We start from the raw sequence: 23,207 nt of genomic DNA on the forward strand, positions 1-23,207 counted from the left end.
AGGCTGCTTTGTGGGAGGTAGAGAGCGCTGGCCAGAGGCAGGAAGCCTGAAATGCCGCGTGACCTCAGATTTCTGCACCCTCAGGACCTCAGTTTTCTGGAATATTATTCCCCTGGTTTTCTGGGTGTATCTGTTCATTTGTTTCCCCTGAGTGCTTAGTCTGTGCCTGATCCTGAGGCAGGGGAAACTGAGACACAGAATCTGCACGAACAGCTCGGTGTGGTGGGGGCGGTGGGAAAGACCCAGGGACAGTAATTTTGAGAACAGCCACAGAACTCCTACACGTCTGTGAAGGCCCTGTCCAAATGCCACTTTCCCCATGAAGCCTTCCTCGAGCTCTCCGGTACGCAGGGGTGGTGTCCACACACACGCCCCCCCCCCCCCCAAGCTGGGAGCTCCCCAAGGGCCAGGTGATTTCTCAGCACTGGGCCGGACATAGGCCATGTTTATGGATGAAAGAATGAAGACTCAGTCCAGAGCACTTTTACCCAGCGTGGTGCTGCAATCCTTATCCACAGTTCCAAAATCAAAAAAGCTCTGAAAGCCCATTTTCCCCTCAAGTTTGGCATTAAAACTCATTTTCCATTAAAAGTTGACCTGAATTGACTTGAGACTATTTATCATCTTTATTTTCCCCATTTAATGTGACCATTTCCCTGTAGAGATATTGCGAGCTTGATTTCAGGGTACTGCGGGGGTATTCCACACTGTGCAGTATACATGGGCACTGCGTTACCTGGTGGCTCTGTGCTGGAGTTGTGGGAGGGAACCAGGCAAGTGTTCTGGCCCCTCCAGTCTCTCCACCAGCCGCCAGAGTAACGTTTCCAGAGTACAAACCTTGTCAGGTCACCCCCTGCCAACTCCTGACGCTCCTCTTGCTCTTAGAATAAAGTCCCTGGTCGTTGCTGAGACATTCCTGGGAGCTCCCCCTGCCTTCCTGGCCACATCTCCCACCCCTCTCTACCTCAGACATTTGGGCCTTCCCTCAGTTCTTCAAACATGTCAAGCTCGTTCCTACCTCAGGGCCTTTGGACATGCTGTTCTGTCTGCCAGGAGCATTCTTTCAGTGCCAGGCTAACCCCTCCTCATCCCTCTGGTTTCAGCTCAAATGTCGGCTCCTCAGGGAAGCCTTCCCTGAACCCCAGACTAGGTCAGGCCCCAGGGTTCTTCTCCTTTGAGGCCCTCCTCACCCTCACAGTGACTTATTGGGGTCCGTCCACTAGAGTAGGAGGGTTGTGAGGGCAGCAGCTTGGTGGCTTTGCACCCTGCTGTCCTCCAGGGCCTGGCGCAGAGAGGCCTCAGTTTGCTGATCGAAAGCCCTCAGGATGCTCATGGTCCGGGAAGGAGGCAGGCATGTCTTTAGAGCCTCTGTCCTGCCCCAGGAGGGCTGGAATATGGGCTCTGCACAGTTGGTGACCAGGAGAAAGAGGGTTGGATTCCAACCAAGAGACTCCAGGAAGACTTCCTGAAGGAGGAGGGGTGTTGGAGTTAGCCCAGTGGTTCTCAACTAGAGGCATTTTGCCCCCACAAGACATCTGGCAATGTCTGGAGACATCTGGTTGTCACAGCTGCGGGGAGGTTGCTCCTGGCACTGCCTGGGTGGAGGCCAGGGATGCTGCTAAACATCCGACGATGGGCAGGACAGCATCCCCACCCGAACAAAGAATTATCCGGCCTAAAATGTTAGTAGTGCCGAGGAGTGTTCTAGACAGAATGGAGAGCACAAGCAAATCCCAGACATTGGACAAGGCAAGTGCACTAGGGCCAAGATGGCTGAAATTCAGGGGCAAGGAATGTGTTATTACCATGGGAGATGGGGTTAGGAATTCCTCGAATATCAGCTCTCTGGATTGCCAGAACTGTTATAAATCTACCAGCAGCGAGTTCTGAGATCAGCTGGGAGTGGGGGGCAACCTTAGGCCCCCAGTATGTGCCTGAAACAGCCTTTGCATCCCCCCACAGGGAGCTGGACAGCCTCGTGCAGTCCTCACAGTACTGCAAGGGAGAGAACCACAGGCACTTTGAAGGAGGAGTGAAGCTCGGTGTGGGGGCTTTCAACCTGGTGAGTGGGGTGCCCCTCCCCGTGCCCACCGTGTCTGGGCCCCTGCACGGCCCAGCCCTACACGTGGTCTGCTGGGCTGCTGTTCTGGGCCCTGTGCCACCCTGGGACCCAGCGGTGAAGCAGACGTGTTGCCAGCCTGGGGGGCTCACAGCTGGGGTGGGGGTGGGTGCTGGCTCTGGCTCCAGAGTCTCTTCTATGCAGTCTTTTCCAAGTCAAGTTGAAAGCTTGAAATCCACCATGGTGGCAGTGTTTATAGCATCAGAAATTGACAAACACAATAAGTCAGGGCCTTTCTGCCCTGGAGAGCCGGCGGTTAAAGATTGACTTGCGGGCAGGGAAGGAGACAGGCCTGGAAACAGTGGCTGACCCACAGCGAGCAGAGAGCCAAGACCCTGCCTGGGAGAGGTGGGGAAGGTTTCCTGGAGGGGGTGGTATTTGAGCTGGATCTTGGAAGATCCATAGGCAGGGAAGGGCATTCTAGGCAGAAGGAACAGTGTGAGCCGAGGCAGGGAGGCTCGGAATAGCTGTGCCTGCTTCTGGGAGGAGGAGCTGCTCCTGGATGATTAGACTCCTGGCCCTGGGTGGCCAGGGGCCTGTCCAGAGTGTGTGTGTGGGGAGTGGCTCTCTCCCCTCTGGGCAAAGCGTGTCCAAAGAGCAGGCGCTGGGGCGGGGGTCCCTGCCTCATTCTGGGTTGCAGTTTCCTTGCGTGTAGAGTGGGAGCAGAGATCCTGGCCTGGTGCTGAGAGGTACAAGCTGCAGGGTGCGTGGGACGCCTTAGCAGCTTATAGCCGGACTGTCCTCTGAGGAGCTGCGGGGCCTTGGACGTATCTTGTCACTTATCTGTGCCTCTGTTTCTCCATCTGTCAAAAGGGGCAGTAATCCCTTCTTTGCGGGACTGTTCTGAGGATCAGATGCAGTGCCAAAGCCCCTGGGATTCAGTGTACTGACACTGAATAGCTAACAGTTATGTGCAGGCCTGTTACATGCTTCACGTACAGAAATCTGATCCATCTGCACAGTACGCCTGTGAGATAGGGGCTATTGTTATTCCCATTTTACAGATGAGGAAACTGAGGCATAGAGAGGATATGTAGCTTACCCAAGGTGACCCTACTGGCAGTGGTGAGGTCAGGATTCGGATGCAGTCTGCTCCTAATTGTCACATGGTGGCGCCTCTCTATCTGGGGACGCTGGCTTTCCAGGAAAGCTGGGGCCTCGTGGACATTCTGCAGGCAGGGCCTGCAGCCCCGAGTTACCCCAGGACTCGGGGGTTTGGGGAGTGGGAGGGGCAGCCCCCCATACACGTGCCCACCTGCCTTTGTTCCTGCAGACGCTGTCCATGCTTCCTACCAGGATCCTGCGGCTGCTGGAGTTCGTGGGGTTTTCAGGAAACAAGGTACCACCTGCCTTCTGGGGCCCCCAGCTTGCTCAGCCCCAGGACTGGTGCTTGGCTGACAGGGTGGGGCTGCGGGGCCTGAGTGCCAGTCCTGCCTCCACCCCCCTCAGTGTGTGGCCCTGGACAAGGCCCAGACCTCTCTGGGCCTCAGTCTCCTCTCCTGTCAAATAGGGCTGGTGATCCCTGCCTGTCCTCTCACAGGGTGAAGAGGCTCTAGGGTAAGGGTGGGTGTGAAGGGCAACTCCATGCAGTGGCCTGGGGTCGTGTTCTCTGAGCCTAACAGGTGTCAGGAAACTGGTCCTTCTCCCCTAGGAAGATCTTGAGCAAGTCCCTTCCCCTCGCACCATTTTCTGGTCTGAGAGATGCCCAAGGGAAGCCCTACTCTGCATCAGGCCTTGAGGGTAGAAACTGGAGGACTCAAGTGCCCAGAGGCTATACTGAGGACAGGAACCTGAGTACCAGGTAGCAGATCAGGGAGGGCTCCCTAGTGGAGGAGGCCCAGTGTGGTGGAAGGAGCATTGGCCTGGAAGTCAGGAGCCCTGGGTCAGTCCAGCCTCACCCCCTTCTCTCTGTGACTCTGAGCAAGTCCCGCCCTCCTCTGGGCCTCTCTTCAGTAAAACAAGAGGCTTTTTTTAGATCAGGTCAGTGTTTTTCAAACTTGGATTTTTGTTGGCCCTTCCTGATTTTTGCCATGTCCACTGACCTCTATGTTATTATTTGTGTATTATTTTTCCCAAAAGTGGCTCATATTTTTTACTTAAACTTACCTAAAGAAAACTTTACTACACAGAAAACCCATGTTATTTGGCATGATAAGAACGTAATCATAACAATGACGACTACCATGACCAGGCAGTCTCACGAACGCCCAGCTGGACTGTGTGGTCTGCCGAGGCCGTTCTCTCTGTGAGAGAGGGAGCTCACGGCGCACGCCTGCACAGGACCGAGGCTCTCTCCTAGATGCTGTCGGAAGGACAGACAGAGAGCTGAGAAGGGAAGACCCTCACTTGGGACCCTGCCTCGTGCCTGTCCGCGGGCCCCTAAAATCTTGGCTGCCATCTGTGGTTCATGGCCCCGGCCCTGTTCCTGGGAAACACTGCCCGGAGGCTCTGAAGATCCCTTTCGGTTTTATTTTCATAAGAAGGCCCGTGGTTGTGAGTAGGATTTCAGGATGATGACAGGAGAGAAGAGCACGAGAAAGGCCCAGAGGTGGGACAGCGTGGCCTGTCTGGCCAGGAAGAGGGGGTGGCGAGGCCAGAGTGGGAGAGACTTCCAGCACCAGCTCCGGCTTTGATTTTATCCTGAAGGCAGGAGAGTGATGGAGGGTTTGAGGCGGGGGTGAGGCAGGTCAGATTTGTGTGTTAGGAAGAACAAGAAGGCCCTGGAGGACAGACAGAGGGGCAGAGACTGCAGGCAGGGAAACAAGTGAGGTCTGGCCTCTTGCTCCTCCCCAGCCTCCTCTGGAGCATTCTCCTCCAGGAAGCCTTCCCAGACTGCAGTCCTCACAGCCCCATCTATACCCTGAGCCTGTGGTTAGGATTCTCTGTCTCTCTCTTTCCTCTTCCCCCATCAGACCTGGGGCTGCTCAGGGCCTCAGCGCCCACTGTCGGGGGGTGGGGGGCTGAGCCTGTGAATAAAGGGGGCAGTGGGGGAGGGACTGTTCAGGAGGCGGGGGACTCCCAGACCCAAGCATTTGCCCTGGCCTTGGCAGCAATGTCCTCTGCCCCCAGGAAGGCGGCTGAGTCACTGAGAGGGGCAGCCACTTGCTCAGGGTTGCACAGCCTGGGAGCAGCTGACCCGGCCTCCAGGGTTCCCGACTCAGAGTCCAGTGCTCTCTTGCCTCTGTTCCAGCAGTGTTGCCCTCACAGCTGTCCAGTGACCTCCCAGGCCCTGCCCCTGGCTGGGTCCCAGGGTGGGCCCTGGGGAGCTCAGGCCCTGCTGGCCTCAGCCTGTCCCCTCTCTCACCAGGACTACGGGCTGCTGCAGCTGGAGGAGGGCGCAGCGGGACACAGCTTCCGCGCCGTGCTCTGCGTCATGCTGCTGCTGTGCTACCACACCTTCCTCACCTTCGTGCTGGGTAGGAGCACCCCGGGGCGAGGACTGGGGCCTCTGGGGTTTGGTTGGCTCTAAGGGCAGGTGTCTGAGGGCGAGGGGCTGCAGACTCTGCTCCGCCCAGGACTGGGGGTGGGCGCTGAAAACAGACACAACAGAGCCGCATAAGCTGTCCTGGGGCTGACCACTCACTTCCTCACAGTGTGACCCGGGTCCAGCCTCAGTTTTCTCGTCTGTGGAATGGGGTCGGGCATGGCCACCTTGTAGAGGGTGTGAGGACGCTGCAGGCAGGCCCTTGGGGTTCTGGGCCCAGCCTTGGTGGGCAGGGGTTCTTGGTTGGTGAGCCCTGTGGTGTGCCGGGGCCGGTACCTGCACTGACTAATTTACTCCTCACATCTCCCTGGAGACGGAAGAGTTATTTCACAGAGGGGGAGGCGGAGGCCCTGAGAAGCCCCTGGTAGCTTGCTGGGAAGTCACAGGAGCCAGTGGTGGTGACATGTGTTGTTGTCCCCCCCACCTCCTTCAGGCACCGGGAATGTCAACATCGAGGAGGCAGAGAAGCTCCTGAAGCCCTACCTGAAGCGATACCCTAAGGTGAGCCCCCCTCCCGCCAGACCCCCACAGCCCGTGCCCCTGTGGACCCACGCGGACCACCTGCCTGTCCTTGCAGGGCGCCATCTTCCTGTTCTTCGCTGGGCGGATTGAAGCCATTAAAGGCAATGTAGACGCCGTGAGTAATGGAGTCCGGGCCGGTGCTGGAGACCCTCGGGGTCTCCCAGGTCAGCAGGAAGACGCACACAGACATGCTCAGGGACGGGGCAGACGAGGGAGGGCCCGAGAGGGAGCCAGCAAGAGAGCAGGGGCGGGAGAGGCACTTCCGACGGAGACGACGAGGAGGAGGTGGCATTTGTGGTGAGCAGGATTGACAGGGAGCTGTAGGACCGTGGCCTTCCTGGAGAGGGAGATCCCCGGGTGACGCAGAGAGGTGGGAAGACCCGCTTGTCCGGGCGTGGTGAAAGGCCGGAACCTGGTGAATGGAGTGGTGGTGCCGGGAGGGAGCAGAGGGGTGAGGCCGGCCCCTTGACGGCCTTGCTGGGGAGTCTAGACTCCAGAGGTGGGCGGGAGCCATCGAAGGGGTGAGGGAGTGGGGAATCAGGGTCCTGGCAGAATCCCTAGCACTAAGCCAGGGCCCAGGACGGACTCTACAACGTGGAGTTCTGGTGCCTCCAGCTGGCCCCAGGACAGATGCCTCAGGTCCAGGTCCCTTCGCGGGAGCTACTGGAACCTTCAGAGTTTGGTCTGAGGCATAGACATTACTATATCACTTGAATATTAACACGTTCCACTGCCTGTTATCCCTCCATTATAGCTCAATCCTGTCCTTTCATTTTGTGCTGAAAGACTCGTGTCCGAGAGAGGGGCAGTAACTGGGCCTAAGGTCGTGTAAGCCTTAGGGGGCAGCACCAGGCCTGGAGGCCAGATCGCCTGTCTCCCCAGCGCTGCGCCCCTGCCCCCTGAGCCTGGCGCGGGGCTGGACCACTGTGCGCTGGAGGAGGCTGGACCTCTGTGGAGTTGGGCGGGGCAGAGGGGGCAGAGAGTGGGCGGGGGCAGGCCAGGGGGCCGCCCACGGAGGCTGACCAGCAGGTGCCCACAGGCCATCCGGCGGTTCGAGGAGTGCTGCGAGGCCCAGCAGCACTGGAAGCAGTTCCACCACATGTGCTACTGGGAGCTGATGTGGTGTTTCACCTACAAGGGCCAGTGGAAGATGGCCTACTTCTACGCCGACCTGCTCAGCAAGGAGAACTCCTGGTCCAAGGTGGGCTGACACCATGTGTCGGGGACTGTGGGAGACCAGGCCAACCCAGACTGGCCACGGCCCCCAGAACACAGCCAGTCTAACTGGCCCAAACTGAACACAGATGTCCCAGCTGGAATTGAAACAGAACCATAAATTCTAATAGGACTCAGGGTTGGAAGGAACTAAAGACCATGAGGAACAGGGAAACTTTAGAACTACAGTGTGTCAGTTGAGTTTTAGTCACAAGGACAGAAACATGGCTCACACTGTCTAGGTGAGTGCTGTCTAATAGAACTTTCTGTTAGGGTGTAAATGTTCTATTTCTGCACCATCCAGGGTGTAGCCACCAGCTGCCTGTGCACACTCAGCGCTTGAAATGTGCCTAGGGCAACTGAGAAACTGGATGTTTTAAATTTTATTTAATTTTAATTAATTCAGATTTAAATTTTAAAAATCCCGTGGGGCTGATGGCCACCGTGTTGGACTATGCAGGTCTAAAACACAAAAGGTTCATTGGTTCATATTCAGTACCTGAAAATTCTAGGCACATCTGACTTAAGGTAGGGCTGGATCCAGGAATTCAAATTAAATCATCTGAGCTTGGTTTTTCTATCTGTGGCTGTGCTCTCCTCTATGACATCTGTTATGCCGGCAGGTTCTTTCCATGTAACAGGCAGGATGGCCATGGGCTGCCTGCCCCTAACTCCCATCTTCCCTTTGGTTTCGACCAAAATCCCATAGCGGAGTCTCATTGGTCTGGCATAGATTGCATGTCATTGCCTGGAAACAGAGGGGTGGGAAGACTCCTCATGGAGTGGGAGTAGGAGAGGGGTGGTTCTGCAGAAGAGAAGTATTGGTGGGGAGGTGGGCATTAAAGAGATGCCATGAAAGCAAAACAGATGCCTACCATAGACAAAAACTTATAATGTCATGGTAAGTGGTGAAATGAGCATTAGTCGTTATCCTCACGGTAATGATAGCACAGAATTCTGAACCACGAGTCTTAGAATCATCTAGATCATCAGAGAGCATCTCATCTGGTACTGGCAAATACACAGCACATATGTCTCAATGACCTTATCCCTTGCCCACAGCAGACATTGCTAGTCAATCCTGGTACTCTTCCCCGTAGCCTGACCATGACCTTAGAAGCCTTCTCCACACTACACTCCAGGCAGCCATTAGAAATGATCTGAGTTGGCACATGTTGGGAGAACTATTTGTCATCTGCATCTAGTCCCTCTTTCTCATCCCTCCACCACCTCTGCATGGAAGTCCCTTTCCAGTAACCCTGCTGGCGACCAGACTGAAAGGAGGTCTCTGGGTCTGGGGCAGGTGGGGCGGGGGGAGGAGCAGCTTCCACTGAGCTGTGTGCCCAGCACTTGCCGTTTCCTCCACGCCACACCCAGTGAGGTGGGAGTTATTACCTCCATCGAGCACTTGAGGGACACTGAGGCTGAAAGAGGGTGTGTGACTTTCTGGCCCACACAGCTGTTGGTGACAGACACATCTGTGTGACTCAGGGGCCTCTGCTTTTCCCCTGTTCCTCAAGTCCTGAGGAGGCCAGCTTGCCTTGAGACCCCCTCTGCTGTTCCTCACCATCTCCCACTCCTAACAAGAACACAGCCTGGGGCTGTGTTCTTGAGCTAAAGTGACGTAGAAGCCTTCCTGTGGAGTGAGGCAGGAAGCTGGGTCCACCATCACGGCAAGAGGCCCGGGGTGGCCACACAGCTGCTGTGAGAAGCAGAGGGAGGACCAGGCCTCCCAGGTGTCAGGAAGTCTGGCTGAGTCAGCTCAGTCTCCAGCTCGCTGTGTGACTTTGGGGAGGTCAGCCCCTCTCTCGCTGCTACACTTTCCTCAGAAGGGTTTCCTGTGAAAGTGGGGGTTGCAGCGCTCTGAAATCTGGGGCCTCATTCATTCCTAATCTCTAGCACTTGGCCGCCATAGAGTCCACCAACTTCCAGCTCTAGGGACTTGGCCTGTAGCCATTGCCATATGCGCCGGCCCCTCTCCTCAGCCTTCCCTCTCTCTGGACTATTCCCTGTTGTCCCTGTGGAGCCTTCGCGTTTCCCCCAGTACTTGCAGCTTGAGATGGCCAGAAATGAGGTAGTGACACGTGTGCTCAGAGCTGTAATGAGGGAATCCAAGGGGAGCTCAGAGGCAGCCCTGGGCAGCCTAGCCAAGGGACAAGGAAGGCTTCTGGAAGAGGAGACATCTGAGCTGAGTCTTGGAGGAGGAATTAGGGTGGCTGAGTAGAGGAAATGAAAGGACCCTCCAGTCCAACATAACAGCGAGGCCAAGCCTCAGAAACTAGGGTGCCTGCCGCCCAGAGTGGTGTGTCTCCAGGGAGGAGGGTGTGTGGGTGCAGGGGGCCTGCAGAGGGACCCTTCCCCCTCTAAGCCACTCACTGTTACCTTCTTGAGGACAAGGACTGTCTGACTGCACAGACGCTGGTAGAGTAATCCAGCAAAATAGGTGTAGAATCAGTGGGCAAATAGTCAGACAACCCTGGGGGACGAGACTTTCATCAGGGGAGGTGGCTGCTGCTTTCCATCAGTGTGGCCCCATAACGTCCCTTGATAACTTGGATGTCCGTGGGTCTCACAACCCTAGGTCGCTGCACTCATCCTAACTCCTGGTGACTCAGTGGGGGGAGCTGTCTGAGGGGAGAAGGCTCTTGGTGGAAGCCAGTGGATGAGCCTGGCAGAAAAGGGACAGTGGCATCCCAGGCAGAGGGACAGCGTGGGCAAAGGCCTGGGGTGAGTTTAGGGAGTGATGGGGAAGAAATGGAAGAAGGTGGGCCACAGGTCAGGAGGGCCGTGAGTGGCTGTTTGGGCTTTAGGCTGACCGTGGGGGAGCCCTTGATGCTTGTGGCTTATATCTGTGCTTTAGAAATCCCTCCCACAGTTACTGGGCACCTCCATGTGCCAGGTCCTGTTCTCGGCCAGGACATACAACAGTGAACAAAACAAAGACCCCATCTCAAGGCTCATGTTCTAGTGAGGAGAGAGACAAGAAACACACAAACAATAGGTGTACAGTAAATATAATGTCAGGCTCCAGTAAGGATGCAGGGTGTGATGGGAGGGGCTCTTTTGTACAGGGTGGTCAGGGGAGGCCTGAGAAACACCAGAATGAAGTGAAGGAGCAGCCACGCGGATATCTTAGTGAAGCGAGTTCCAGGCAGAGGGCGCTGTGGAGGCAAAGGGCGGGGAGGGGGAGCTGAAGATGAGAGCGTTTGATGTATTCTAGAAACAGGAGTGTGGCTAGAATGATGTGAATTAGGGGGAGACTGTAGGAGATGAAAGTGGAGAGAAACTGGGGGGGACGGAATAGGGTCTCGTGACCTCGTGAGAGGGAGTTTGGATTTTATCCCAAGTGCGATGGGCTGTCGTGAGACGGTTTCGAGGAGGGACTGACATGATCTGACTTAAAAAGACCAGAGTGGTGATGGTGTGGGGAGTGGCTTGCAGGGGGGCGGGGGTGGGAGCAGGGGGAAGGGTTAGGAGGCCTTATGGACTAGGACAGGAGGAAGACATCCCCGGTGGCCTGGGGCCGGGAGACGGTGTAGAGGCTGGTGCAGTCATGGAGGGGAGCGAGAGGGCAAGGCCAGTGGATTCAGGAGCCAGATAGGAGGTAAACTCAGGTGGCCTTGGTGACTCAGTGCCAGGGCGGGGAGGGGGAGAAGGCAGGGATGACAGCGCGATGAAGGTGTGGTGGGAAGGTTTCAGGGAGGGGAGATTCTGCCCACCACACCCTGCGAAGACCAGCTTCTCCTCCTCTTGTGAGGCGCAGGCTGAGTGAGTGCTGAGGGCAGAGTGGAACTGGGCGTGGCCCTGGGCTCCAGCAGGGGTAGGGCCGTCAGGTGGAAGCCGCTTTCCGCCTTCTCCAGAGAGCAGACTCCAGGATGTCCAGCTCCCTCTCCTCCCCGCCATTCCCTTCTTTCTCCGCTACAGGCAGGTATTAGTTCCTTGGCAGCAGCCCTGGGAGGCAGAGCTGTAGTGAAAGGCTCGGCCACTGGAGGGCAGCACAGAGCCAGGCTCCTCGCCGGGAACCAATGGCGCAGGGGCGTGGCTTTCAGGGCTGCTCCACGGCTGGGGGAGGGGGTCTCTGCACGGCCACACCTTCCCTGTCAGGAGTGGCTGTGGATCCAGTGGGCAAGGACCTGGCTTGAAGGCACACAAACCTAGGGTCACGCCCAGCTCTGCTGCCAGCAGCTCTGCGGTCCCAGGAAGCAGAGGTGGGGTATGGATGCCTTTCTGGCATTGTCTCTGGGGTCCAGTGAGGTGATATATGTCAAGTGCCTGGCACACAGTAAGGCAGTTTCACCAAGGGACCCCGAGCGGAGCCCTGACCCAGGGCCCTGCGCACTCTTCTGGCCTCACAGCTTTTCTTTTGTGCATCTCGTGCTTTATACTACCTATTTCTATCTTACTTATACACATCTCTGCCCCTCTCTGGCTTTGCTCAGGCTGTTCCCCTTGCTGGAAGGTCCTTTCTTGGGTCTCTGTGAATCTTCTCATTGGCCTTCCAGTCTGAAGTAATTCTTTCCCAGAAGCCCTTGCTGCCCTGCCCTGTGTCTCCATCCCACCCTCAGCACTCTCTGTGCATCCCTGGTTGCCTGGGTCCTTCTCTCTGCTGCTTCACAGTGGAGAGGGTGGCTGCTTTGACCTGGGCCCGTCCTGGATTGCACTGACAGCTCAAGTCCCTAAGCTTCCTCTCCCTCAGTTTCCCCCCTGTGGCGTGGGGATAACGTTAGCTACTCTGCTGGGCCATAGTGAGGGCTGAATGAGGGATTTGTGCCAGTTGGGGGCTGTGACTGGAGGGCAGGTTGCTCACATCTGACTTGCTCTGCCTTGCACAGGCCACCTACATCTACATGAAGGCCGCCTACCTCAGCATGTTTGGGAAGGAAGACTACAAGCCGTTCGGGGATGATGAAGTGGAGTTGTTTAGGTGGGTCCTACTATTTCACCCCCGTCATAGGCCTCAGCCAGGCTTTGCCCACAGCCACCCTGAGCTGTGGGCGCCAGGGAGGGAGGTGGTGGGCTTGTCATCTCCCCTGGCCCTGAGCTTCTTGACCCTCCCCCAGGATCACCCCATGTGCCGGTTATTCCTTCCATCACCTCCTGCTGCTGCTTGCTAGAGCCCTTTGAATCTGGTCAGAGGTTTTCTTTTGCAAAAGTGGTCTTGTTAACATCCTTCCCACTGGGCCTCTGTCGTCTGGTCAGTAGGACAGATGTGGACACTGAGGTCCAGAGAGGAGTGGGTCCTTCCTTCTGCTGAGTTAACCTGATACACTCCGAGAAGTGCAGTAGAGAGCCCGAATTGGAATCAAGCAAGCAGTATTAAATCCAGCCTCTGCTATGTCTTAGCTGTGTCACCGTGGACAATATCAGCGTCTATAAAATGGGAATAACCACCTCTACCTTGCGGGGCTGTTTTGATAATCAAATAGAGAATATATTTAAAGAGCCTGGCGTAGGGCCTGGAGCCACTAAATGGTGGCTGTGTTTATTCTTATGTGCACTGCTGTATCTGCCTTCTGTGAAGAGTCGAGAGCAGGGCTCAGCCTTGGCAGGCTGAGGATGGACCCGAGGCCCTCCCCTGGTCGTGGTGAGGGTCGGCCCCGCCTGGCAGACCTGGAAGCGGAGGTAGCCCGAGCTTCCTGAGCCACTCTGTCACAGCCATAGGGTGTTGATCATTTACTGACTGGCTCTGTTTCTCCGTCTCATATAACTTCCAGAAAGCCCGTGAAGGTAGGTATCATCATCTCCATTTTAGAGATGAGAAAACTGAGGCCCAGAGAGGTTCCAGAGTGAATAAGCAGGGGACGTTTTTGGTGGGGGACCTCACAGCTAGGTCCAGCTATTTCCTGGGCCTGGACAGCTCAGGCCTGAGGGTCACAGCCAGACCTGGTGACTGTGGCAGAAACTGGAGGGTGGGATGGAGTGGGCGGGTGAGGCCCCAGATGTAGAGGCTCGCCTGGCTACATGCACACTTTTCTCTGCCTTTGGAAACAGTGGAGGAGGCCACAGCTCACGTGGCAAGAGTTAATTGAGGGTTTGAGCTGTGTGGTTTTGGGCAGGTCCTGCCCTCTCTCTGGCTGTTGGTCCCCCCCTTAAAATTGGGGTCAGATTTCCTCTGAGCCCTCCAGAAGTGGGGCCTGGGAGTGGAGGAGAGACAAGTAGGAGGCCTGGGGATGTTTGGGTACATTGTCCCCTCTGCCAGCTGGTGTGAAGGAGCCCTTTGCCAAGCCACAGGAAGTGGTCAGGTCTTGGGACAGGGCCTGTGAAATAAGGCCACAGCCACAGGCTGTGAGTCCAACACTCGTCACACCGCTGGGGAAGCTGAGGCTGAGAGAGGGGCCAGGCAGAGGCTGGGGACTGTCGGTCCTCTCTAGCTGTTTCTTGCCCTCTCCCTGTCCTCATCTCTTGCAGAGCCGTGCCAGGCCTGAAACTCAAGATTGCTGGGAAATCTCTACCCACGGAGAAGTTTGCCATCCGGAAATCCAGACGCTACCTCTCCCCGAACCCTGTCTCCTTGCCAGTCCCTGCTCTGGTGGGTAGGATAGTCTTGACTGGGCCTGCACTCCAGTCTGGGATTGTGGGCATCAGCTGAGAGCCAGGGATACAGCGATGGCCCCGGGGGCCAGTGGATGAGAGAGAAAGACCTCATGCCTCAGGGGCTTGGTGAGGATTTCCCAGTTCATCTAGGATTGGGGGGAGGTACACAGAGGAGTGTGAGCCAGCCTTGCCTCTGAGGAAGTGCTGGTCTCCTGGGGGTGGGGTGGGGCGACAGGCAAGCTGTTGGTGTTCCCACCCTGTCTGTTTCAGTCTTGTCCCATGATTATAACTGTTTACACTGCCTCCCTCACTGGACTGAGCTTTTCTGAGGCCTGGGACTGGGTGTATTCATCTCTGAAACGACGGCAATAATAACAACAATAGCTGACGTTGCTGTTGGGCACGTGCTGTCTTCAAGACTCCTGACACCCATTGCCTGTTGCCTCATCTGATCCTCACAGCAACCCTCTGAGTAGGCGCTGCTGGGATCCCCATTTTACAGATGGGGATAATAAGGCCTAATAGATAAGTAGAAAAATAAAATCACTTGTTCAGGTTGCACAGCTAGTGAGTTAGAGAGTCAGAATTTGAACCCAGATGGTCTCGTCCCAGAGCCCGTATTCTGAACCACTGTTATAGTGTTAATCCTCTGCAAGATTTGAGCAGGCGTCAGAGAAGGTTCCAGTTTGCTTAGAGTCCTTGTTGTTATTCAAATAGTAAGGCAGCCAGAAAAGTAGAAAGGGCCTTGCTTCAGAGACCTTTCTCTGGTCCTGGCTCTACTATCTACTAATTGTGTAACCTTGGATAGGGTCCCCCTTCCCTTAATGTAAAGTGGGAATAATATATACCTTGCCCATTTCCTAGAGCAGTTATGAGTATGAGCTGATAAAATGTGTTAAACACTTTATAAATCGAAAGGTTCAATATTTATATAGAATTTATTTATAGCTTATATCCTGAATATCTCTAAACAAATTTTAAAATATTTTATAGTTTAAAATATACTGTAAAGCTATTATTGTCAAAATGGGGGTGGGTGGGATGTTGCAAGAAAGAGCAGGGGAAGCAACTATACCAACAATTTAGGGGAGAATTTCCCAAACTATAATCTGCAAAATGCTATTTATGCCTAAAATGATTTCTGTGATTAAATATATTTGGGAAAGACTGGCCTAAACAAAGTTTATATACTGTAGACCTTCTTGGAGCCTTTATATGTTAACCTGCATGGTGAGTCCCCAACAAGCTTGAAGATGTGGTTTTTCCCTAACTTATTGGGCCACAGAACCTTTTTTTTTTTTTTTTTTGTGAGGAAAATCAGCCCTGAGCTAACATCCATGCCAATCTTCCTCCACTTTATGTGGGATGCCGTCAAAGCATGGCCTGACAAGCGGTGTGTCGGTGCGCACCCGGGATCCAAACCCGGGCTGCCAGCAGCGGAGCATGCGCACTTAACTGCTACGCCACAGGGCCGGCCCCAGAACCATTTTTTTTAAATGGAACGTTTGCTAACTTGGGACCATATAATAATTTGAGAAATACTGGTGTAAACTCCAATTCCCTTCCTAAAACATAATAACAAGAACCATAACAATAATGTCTTTCTAGAACTTTATGTATGCAAGTTACTTTCACAGCCATTACCTGGTTTGATAGTTTAGGGAATGCTAACAGAATTACTATGAATGAAAATTTAGTTTAATATTCTGAGCTTCCTGGCAGTCAAGGCAAAAAAAGGAATCAGGATATGTTTCATAGTTTTCATCATGGTGACTCAAGTCCAGGCTTTAGGGGAAGAGGAGAGGAGATGACATATTCTTAAGCTCTATTGTAAATCCTGAAGTGCTTAAGTAAATTATGGTCCCTCCAACATAGAAGGAGGCCCTGCCAGCTAGAGCAGGGAGGACTTCCTGGAGAATGTGGGGCATGGCCTGGTCCTCAAAGGATGGGAAGAGTTTGGACACAGAAAGTTGGGGAGAGAGCATAATAGTGCCCCGGGAAATCACGAGCAGAAAAGTAGCTGAAAACTCTTCGCAGCTAGAGCAGAACAGCGAGGATATGGGTCCCTCTTAGCTCCTCCCTGGGGTAAGGTGAGATCTCAGTAATAAATAAGTCATGAGGCTCCTCCATAATCCTCTCAAGCCCACAGCTTCAGAGGCTAGGTTGAGACTTGTCATGAAGATTAGAGCTCGAAGGGCCTTTAGTGATCCTCTGATCTCAGCTGCCCATTTTACAGATGGGGAAACTGAGGCCCCACTGGGGAGGAAACCTAGGACTGACTTGCTCCCCTGCCCTCAGGAAATGATGTACATTTGGAATGGCTACGCTGTGATTGGGAAGCAGCCGGAACTGACAGACGGGATGCTTGAGGTTATCACCAAGGCTGAAGAGATGCTGGAAAAGGGCCCAGGTGATTACCCCCAGGCCCTTGAACCTGCCAGGCTGGGTCAGACCATAGGCCTTTACAGTTGAAGGTTCCCTCTACCAAAAATGTCCTTCCTTACTTCTCTACCTAGTAACTATCCTTTGCTTTTCTAGACTGGGCTCCAGTGGCAGCTCCTCCAGGAAGCTGTCCCCTGTCCCCAGGTAGGGTCAAGGTCTCTGGGCTCCCGCAGCCCCCGGGCTTCCTTCAGTCAGTCCTGACCTCACTGTGTTGTCATCGTCTCAGTATCCGTCTTTCCTTCCCAGATGTGAGCTCCCTGAGGACGGGGACCATGTGTGAGTCCCTCTGTGTCCCCAGGGCCCAGCACAGAGTAGGGGCTCTGTGAGTACCTCTGCAGAAGTGAATAGGCCTGTCTCCCCTCTCACTGCCTGTCCCCAGAGAACGAGTATGCAGTGGATGATGAGTGCTTGGTGAAGCTGCTGAAAGGCCTGTGTCTGAAATATCTGGGCCGTGTCCAGGAGGCCGAGGAGAGTTTCAGGAGCATTCCTGCCAAGTAAGTGCCTCTGTGGCTGCTCCTGCTGCAGATGGCCTGCTGCTGGGCCGGGTCTCCTGGGTGGAATTTTCAGAGCTTCTCCACCCTCACGTGCACTCCAGTGCCTGACCCTAGCCCACCCCCGTTCACCACACGTGCACTAGTGTCTACCCTGTGCCAGGACCCTTGCTGGGTACAGATCATTCAGCCCTGGTCCCCCAGGGCCACCAGATTGCCCAGCTACAGGAGTCCATCCACACTGAGTTTCCTGTGAATGGTGCCCCCTGGAGTTTGTAATTCAGCAGCCCTGCCCTTGCCCTCGGGGAGCGCAAATGTTGCAGATGGACAGCCGGGGCAACCCAATCTGGTATAATTAGGGCTGTGCTGGAGGAGAGCAGAGAAGACAGCAGGTGCCCTGAGGAGGGGCCTCAGCCTAATGTGAGGTACCAGGAAAGGCTTTCCAGGGATGCTATTTAAATTGGGAAGTGGATCAAGCAGAGAAAGCAAGGGAGAAGGAGTTTTAAGTGGAGTAGGTACAGCGTGTGCAAATGCCTGGACACAGGAGAGACACCTGAGATCAGAGTGACAGTGGTCACTAATGGTCCTTCTCTGCCTGGGTGAAGTTATGGAGGGAAAGAGTTGCAGATGAAGTAAGGGGGGGCTAGACTGAGAAGGGCCTGGATGTTTTGCTTACAAGGCTGAACTTTATCCTGTAGACAGAAGAGAGCCAGGAAGGATACCGGGCAGGGCAGATTTGGGTTTTAAAAGGATGTCTGCAGGGCAGCACGGAGGGTGGGTCAGAGGGGCCAGATTTGAGACAAGAGAGTTCCCAATTTAATAAACCATTCAACCTGGCAAAGGGGCTTGGGGATTGAGGCAGGGGTAGGCTCAGGACACGACATGAGCCATAGGTTTGTCAGGGAGCTGGGGCCCCAGCTGCAGAGGACTGGAAGGCTCTGCTGTGGATCCTAAGCCTTTCTGGGGTTAGGTAGGGGGAACCTTCCTAAATTGGAATTCAGGTCAGGAAACCTCAAGTGAGGGCGTGGGTTGGATCCTCCCACTTGTGAAGGCTCGGGAGGAGCCTGAAGGACATCTCGAGGGCTGAGCCCGTAAGCCATGTCCTCCTCTCTCCTGCAGTGAAAAGAAGATTAAATATGACCACTACTTGATCCCAAATGCCCTGCTGGAGCTGGCCCTGCTGTTTATGGAGCAAGGCAGAAACGAAGAGGCTGTCAAACTCTTAGAAACTGCCAAGTAAGGCTTGGGTAGCCTTGGTCTGTCCTTTGCCGCCCCTGAGCTCAGCTTCATCCAGCTGGCTGGGGGCAGAGGAGCCCAGGCAGCCATTGGGGGGGACGCTGGCAAGGGCAGTATGGCAGTCCAGAGGCCAGGGTCGTGTCCCTGGGCACCCAGCTCTCACCTGGCGTAGGGAGGCTTCTTCCTCAATTTACCAACAGGGAATTGGAATCCCAGAAGCAGGGAGTGAGTCACTCAGGGTCATACCACAAGCTAGCTGCAGGGCTGGTGTGAAGACCCACGTCTCCTGCCTTCCAGCCCAGGGATCTGTCACTTGAAACGACTCCCTCAAGCTTGGGGACCCAACAGGACCAAGAGTGGTTCCAGAGGGTATGATACCTGGGTGAGAGGCTACATACCCTTTTTGCTAATCCTTATTGGCCAGGGCCCAACTCTTTCTTTGGACAGGGACAGGGATTTAAGCCTATAAAAACCTTCCTTGGCTGGTGGGCTCCCACAGCGCAGACGGAAGGAAAAGCACTTCCTGGAGCAGCTTCATATGTCTGATTCTCTGGTGTCTTCCAGGCAAAACTACAAGAATTACTCCATGGAGTCAAGGACACATTTTCGAATCCAGGCAGCCACACTCCAAGCCAAATCTTCCCTAGAGAATGGCAACAGATCCATGGTCTCCTCAGTGTCCTTGTAGTTTGGTGCAGCACTCCCGGGCTGGAAGACGGAGACAGCTGGACAGAGCTCCTGGAAACATTTCAGAAAGCCCCCTTCCCCCTGCCCTGCCCTGCCCTGCCCTGCCCTGCCTTTGGGGTCCACTGGTGCTCCAATGGGATGGCACGACATAGGTATCCGTGCAGCAGCGAAGCTGGCATTGTCACCAGTGTGACCAAGGGCCTTTGCCAAGGACAGAGCAGGTGGACCCTCCGCCTGCCCTATCACACATACGGGTACTTGTTTTTCACTGTGATGTTTAACAGAATGTATGAACAGTTTACATTTTCCTTAGAAATACATTGATGGGATCATAGTTTGCTTTTAAGAAAAAAAAAAGACCAACAACCAACCACCTGTAAATCTTTGTTTTAACCCATACTGATCTAGAGGTAAATCTATATGATGCCAAAGGCCAGACTGCTGTTCAGACTTCAACAAGGTCTCAGCTTCCGGGCTGAGAGGACCCTTCCTGTCAGGAGGGTCTGCACCTCAGGCGTTGAGGCTTTTGGGGTCCGGCATAGAGGTCGCACACAGACACCCACTACTTTACTTCTTGCACTTCATTGTCACTCCCTTTGTAACTTTCCAATTTAAGAAAATCAAACATGTCTTTTTAGTGAGATAATTTTCATTTGAGTCCATCTGTAGAAAAATCAGTCTCCACCGGTAAGGAATGGGGATGCCCAGGCCTGATGGAAGGGGCCCTTTCTATGCCAAAGTCAAGAAGTTCGGGGTGGGGAGGTTTCACTGTATGCCAAACTGGACCACTGGGAGTAATTTATGAAACGTAAAAATCTTCTGTACTTCAGTCTGAGGTACATTTATTTACTGGCAGCATTTTTCTTAGAAGTAGAATAGTTATTCTTGGCTTGTTGTATGTGTCTTAGATTTTTCAGTTAAGATAAAAGAAATATTTAAGTAATAAAACTCACACACTTAAGAGATCATGCAACATCTATTTCCGTAAAATATGTGTTGCTTGAATTCCTGGGCAGGGCAGAAAGTCTGGAGCAGAAGCCATATGGCCCATGTATGTTTTATTTAGACAACATGATGTTTTAAAATTTTTAGAATAAGTTATTAACATTTAAAAATTGGGAGATTTCACAAATAAATATGGTTTCTGGCCTCTTACTTAAAAAAAATGATCTGGCAACATTGGGCCTTATTCCCATGAGCCAACAATCAGTTGCAGCAGAGTAGAGGCTGCTTCAAACACACCCTACCTTTCTGGCCCCTAAAAGTATCTGAATTTGCAGCCTCTGGGACTGTTCAAGTGAGAACTCAAGTTCAGTGACCACCACCAATTTCCACCATTCACGATCTAATGACAGCATACTTCAATTTAACTGTTTCCCTGGAGGAAAATTGTACACAGTAAAAAGATTCATCTATGAAAATATGACTCCTCATCTACATGAATGCAATTTCTGTAAGGGAAGAACCACAGACAGCTTTCCCAGTCTTCCAGCATTGCTGTATTTAGCAAACTCTTCTGAACATTTGCCAGGGGCTGGGTGGGTTAATCTATTAATATACAGTTAACCAGCCTCCTGTGACTGATACTGAATGAAGTCATGGGTTTTAGGTAACGCATATTCTCAGTAGGAAAAAAAGCAGAAAACTCGCATCTAACCCTTACTTTTGCACTGAGTACTGTCAAAGCAGAAATGCTATGACAAAAAAATTTCTCATTTTGTTAGAACCAGACGAGAGAATGCTCTCCATAGAGAGTGAGCCCTTTGCAAGCTCTCTCTCTACCAAAGCCTGGATGCTGGAAGACCAGCCTGCTCCTAGGTTGTTGGGCAGGGCAGGGTGAATGGGGTGAACTGGAGCCAGCCTGCTGAATGAGGGGGGCCTTTTGTGGCTCCTCCATATTAGAAGCTTCCTACTGCTGTGTCAAAGCAGCCCTGGTCACAGGATACCAAAGATATAATTTGCAAAATTGCAGTTCAAAAAACCTTTTATTCATTGTATGTGTTTTTGCTTTTATTTTTAAAATTTTATGCCAGGGTGGTTTCCTTGTCAGTGTTTGTTGTTGCTAATTTCCTGCTGGGCTTCATTAATTAGCCTAGTCACCTTTACCTTGGCTGCAGTCTGGCTGATAAGAGAAATCCGTGGGTTTTGCCTCCTTGATCCCACCTGCAGCTTGAGATAGTCTATCAAAAACATGGATGTGAAGGAGGGTGGAAACTTTGGGTGTCTGATACCATATCCTTGTGCAGAGGCTTTTGAAGGTGAAAATTCTGTCACGGGCTTCTCATTGTGTCTTCTGTGAACAATTTTTGGTCGTTGCTTCTCTCTAATAGGGCAGACCTTTCCAGCACATCTGCCCCGAGAGAGGCAGCTGATCAGGTGGAGAGTTTTGGCCTGGAAATAAGGAGACCTGAATTCTAGTCCCTGCTTTGCTACTGATTTTTGGAGTGACCTTGGAAAAGTCATGGACCCTCTAAAAATTAGTAATTTGGACTAGATTAAGGCTCTTTCTTGCTGTCAACAGTTCTGAATCTAACTTCGGTCAAGTTAGAATCTGTTTCTCAGTTTTCATCTCCAAAATGAGGCAACAGATATATACCACCCCTACCTTTTGCCAAAGCCCTATATCCCCAAGCAACTCAAGTGGAAATGATAGGCTTCCTCAATTAGGGGCCTCTACAGTAGCCCAGGAGACCTGGAGAGCAAATACTCCTCATTTGGGAAAAGTCTAAATCCTGTGCCCCACAGAGGAACTCAGTTGTTAGGAAGTAGCAACTGTGTAACATGATCTGAACAGGCCCCTGGAAACAGAAAGTCTGCGTCTGCCTCTCGCTGGTAGCAGGCCCTTGGACTGGCATGCCGGCTTCCAGCAGTGTGCTGGTCCCTATCAGCTCTCCCACGTGTTGGCAGGATGCCCTATTCCTTATCTCTCAAGTCAGAATGGGAGTTTTTCCAAGACAGCTATCGTCATTCACAGCAAAAAGCTATGACCTGACCACAAAACCAGGACCCTAAAAGGCCAACGCCAATCCAAGAGTTGGCTGAGGTCCAGGTGGGAGATTCCCAGCAACTGAAGAATGGCGCCAGGTTTTCCGAAAGCCGCAGCCTGCTGAATGCTAGAATCATTCAACAAGGGAATAAAATCCAAAGACATGTTTCTCCCGAGTTACTCCCAAGTGTACTTCTAAGATGATGGGGTGGACAACAGTCTTCTTGTTTGCTTCAAATTTAAAGCCTAACAGTGTGCCTTTTCAACAACTGTTTCCTTATGTCCTTACCACATCACATTAATTCAATAATAAATGAAAGGTGCCTGGATTCCAAAAACCAAGCAGCAAATAAAAACTTCACATCCCTGCCCTCAGATGCAGCGTTCCAAGGGTGGAAGGTGCCTTTCTGTTTGGGTTAGCACAGCAACTTTGAAATCTATGCAAAGTTCATTACTGCCCAACAGGTTAAGTCCACAAACAAGGAGCCACGTTTAGGGGCTTGAAAAATCCATTTCTAAATGGGCAATCTATGAATTGCTTCTACTGTATAAGTCAACTGTTAAGCGACGAAATGTAATAGAGCCCTTCCTTTGAGAAGACATACAATTACTGAAGATCGCTATGGACTTCTAAAAGTTGATCATCAGACACATCACAGCTAACACCTCACAAATGACTGGACTGGATTGTTTTTCTTCATATGATTAACAAACACTTCAGAACACCAGACACCGTATGCTCTGGGTGGAAGAATAATAGCTAATATTAAGTGCTCACTATTTACCAATTGCTATTCTAAGTACTTTACATGTATCTAGTCCTCATAACCACCCTATGAAGTAGGGACTGTTACTGCCATTTTACAGTTGAGAAAACTGAGACACAGGTTACATAACTTGCCTAAGATCACACAGCTGTTATGTAGCAGAAAGATTTGAAGCCAGGCAGTTGAACTCTTAAAGGCGGTGCTTTGCTAAACTGCTGGTCAAGCTGTAGAATTATCAGTTTAAAGTTGGATCTAACTTATATTCACTCTTGGGCCTCTGTTAGGGATGGAAAAGGTACGGGCTAATAACTCAAAACACTAGAAATCCTTGGCTAGGAACACATGGAGCATGTGTCTGTGTGGCACGGTTCCCCCAGCCACTTGGCATCATGAGGTAGGGATAGGGTCTAAGTTGGACAAAGCCAAAAGAAAAAAGGCAACCTTTAAGCAACAGTATTTGCTCATAAAATCATCCAGGGCTGTTGGAGGAAAAGGCATGATCTAATCCCCAGATTGGTAGGTAGAGTTCCAGTCAGGTACTCCCGAGATGGGAAGTGAAGCCTGAACAGATGCAGAGGCTCAGGCCTGCAGGGAGGCCTGAGGGGTAGCAAGCTAGAAGAGGTTTGGTATAAGACAATAAGAGGTAGGAACATTGGCAAACTGGGAAGCATATCATGCTAAAGGCACTCAAAGAATTTTGTTTAAGCACTTGAGTGCTGGCTGG

The 23,207-nt window shown here is 52.7% G+C and overlaps 1 protein-coding gene across 7 annotated transcripts in view; it reads left to right on the forward strand.

Annotated features, from left to right (window-relative positions):
• The window catches only part of TTC39A (tetratricopeptide repeat domain 39A), a 41,810-nt gene extending 21,031 nt beyond the window's left edge, over window positions 1-20,779 (forward strand). For 2 of the 7 annotated variants that reach the window (XM_087445961.1, XM_087445962.1), the window contains exons 7-19: window positions 1,963-2,062; window positions 3,393-3,458; window positions 5,427-5,535; window positions 6,037-6,104; window positions 6,181-6,240; window positions 7,165-7,326; window positions 12,173-12,264; window positions 13,749-13,869; window positions 16,173-16,284; window positions 16,696-16,810; window positions 17,927-18,043; window positions 18,341-18,425; window positions 18,608-20,779. In XM_087445961.1, the coding sequence (XP_087302087.1) occupies window positions 1,963-2,062; window positions 3,393-3,458; window positions 5,427-5,535; window positions 6,037-6,104; window positions 6,181-6,240; window positions 7,165-7,326; window positions 12,173-12,264; window positions 13,749-13,869; window positions 16,173-16,284; window positions 16,696-16,810; window positions 17,927-18,043; window positions 18,341-18,425; window positions 18,608-19,054 (1,654 nt within the window). In that variant the 3' untranslated portion in view covers window positions 19,055-20,779. The remainder of the gene's footprint in view (window positions 1-1,962; window positions 2,063-3,392; window positions 3,459-5,426; window positions 5,536-6,036; window positions 6,105-6,180; window positions 6,241-7,164; window positions 7,327-12,172; window positions 12,265-13,748; window positions 13,870-16,172; window positions 16,285-16,695; window positions 16,811-17,926; window positions 18,044-18,340; window positions 18,426-18,607) is intronic. The other 5 variants (XM_087445964.1, XM_087445966.1, XM_087445963.1 and 2 more) reach the window with 4 other exon arrangements.
• The last annotated feature ends 2,428 nt before the right edge of the window (window positions 20,780-23,207 follow it).

The sequence above is a fragment of the Ceratotherium simum genome, chromosome 22 (assembly GCF_057802395.1).
Source record: "Ceratotherium simum simum isolate JZ-2026a chromosome 22, ASM5780239v1, whole genome shotgun sequence".
In the NCBI taxonomy this organism is placed as follows: Eukaryota; Metazoa; Chordata; class Mammalia; order Perissodactyla; family Rhinocerotidae; genus Ceratotherium; species Ceratotherium simum.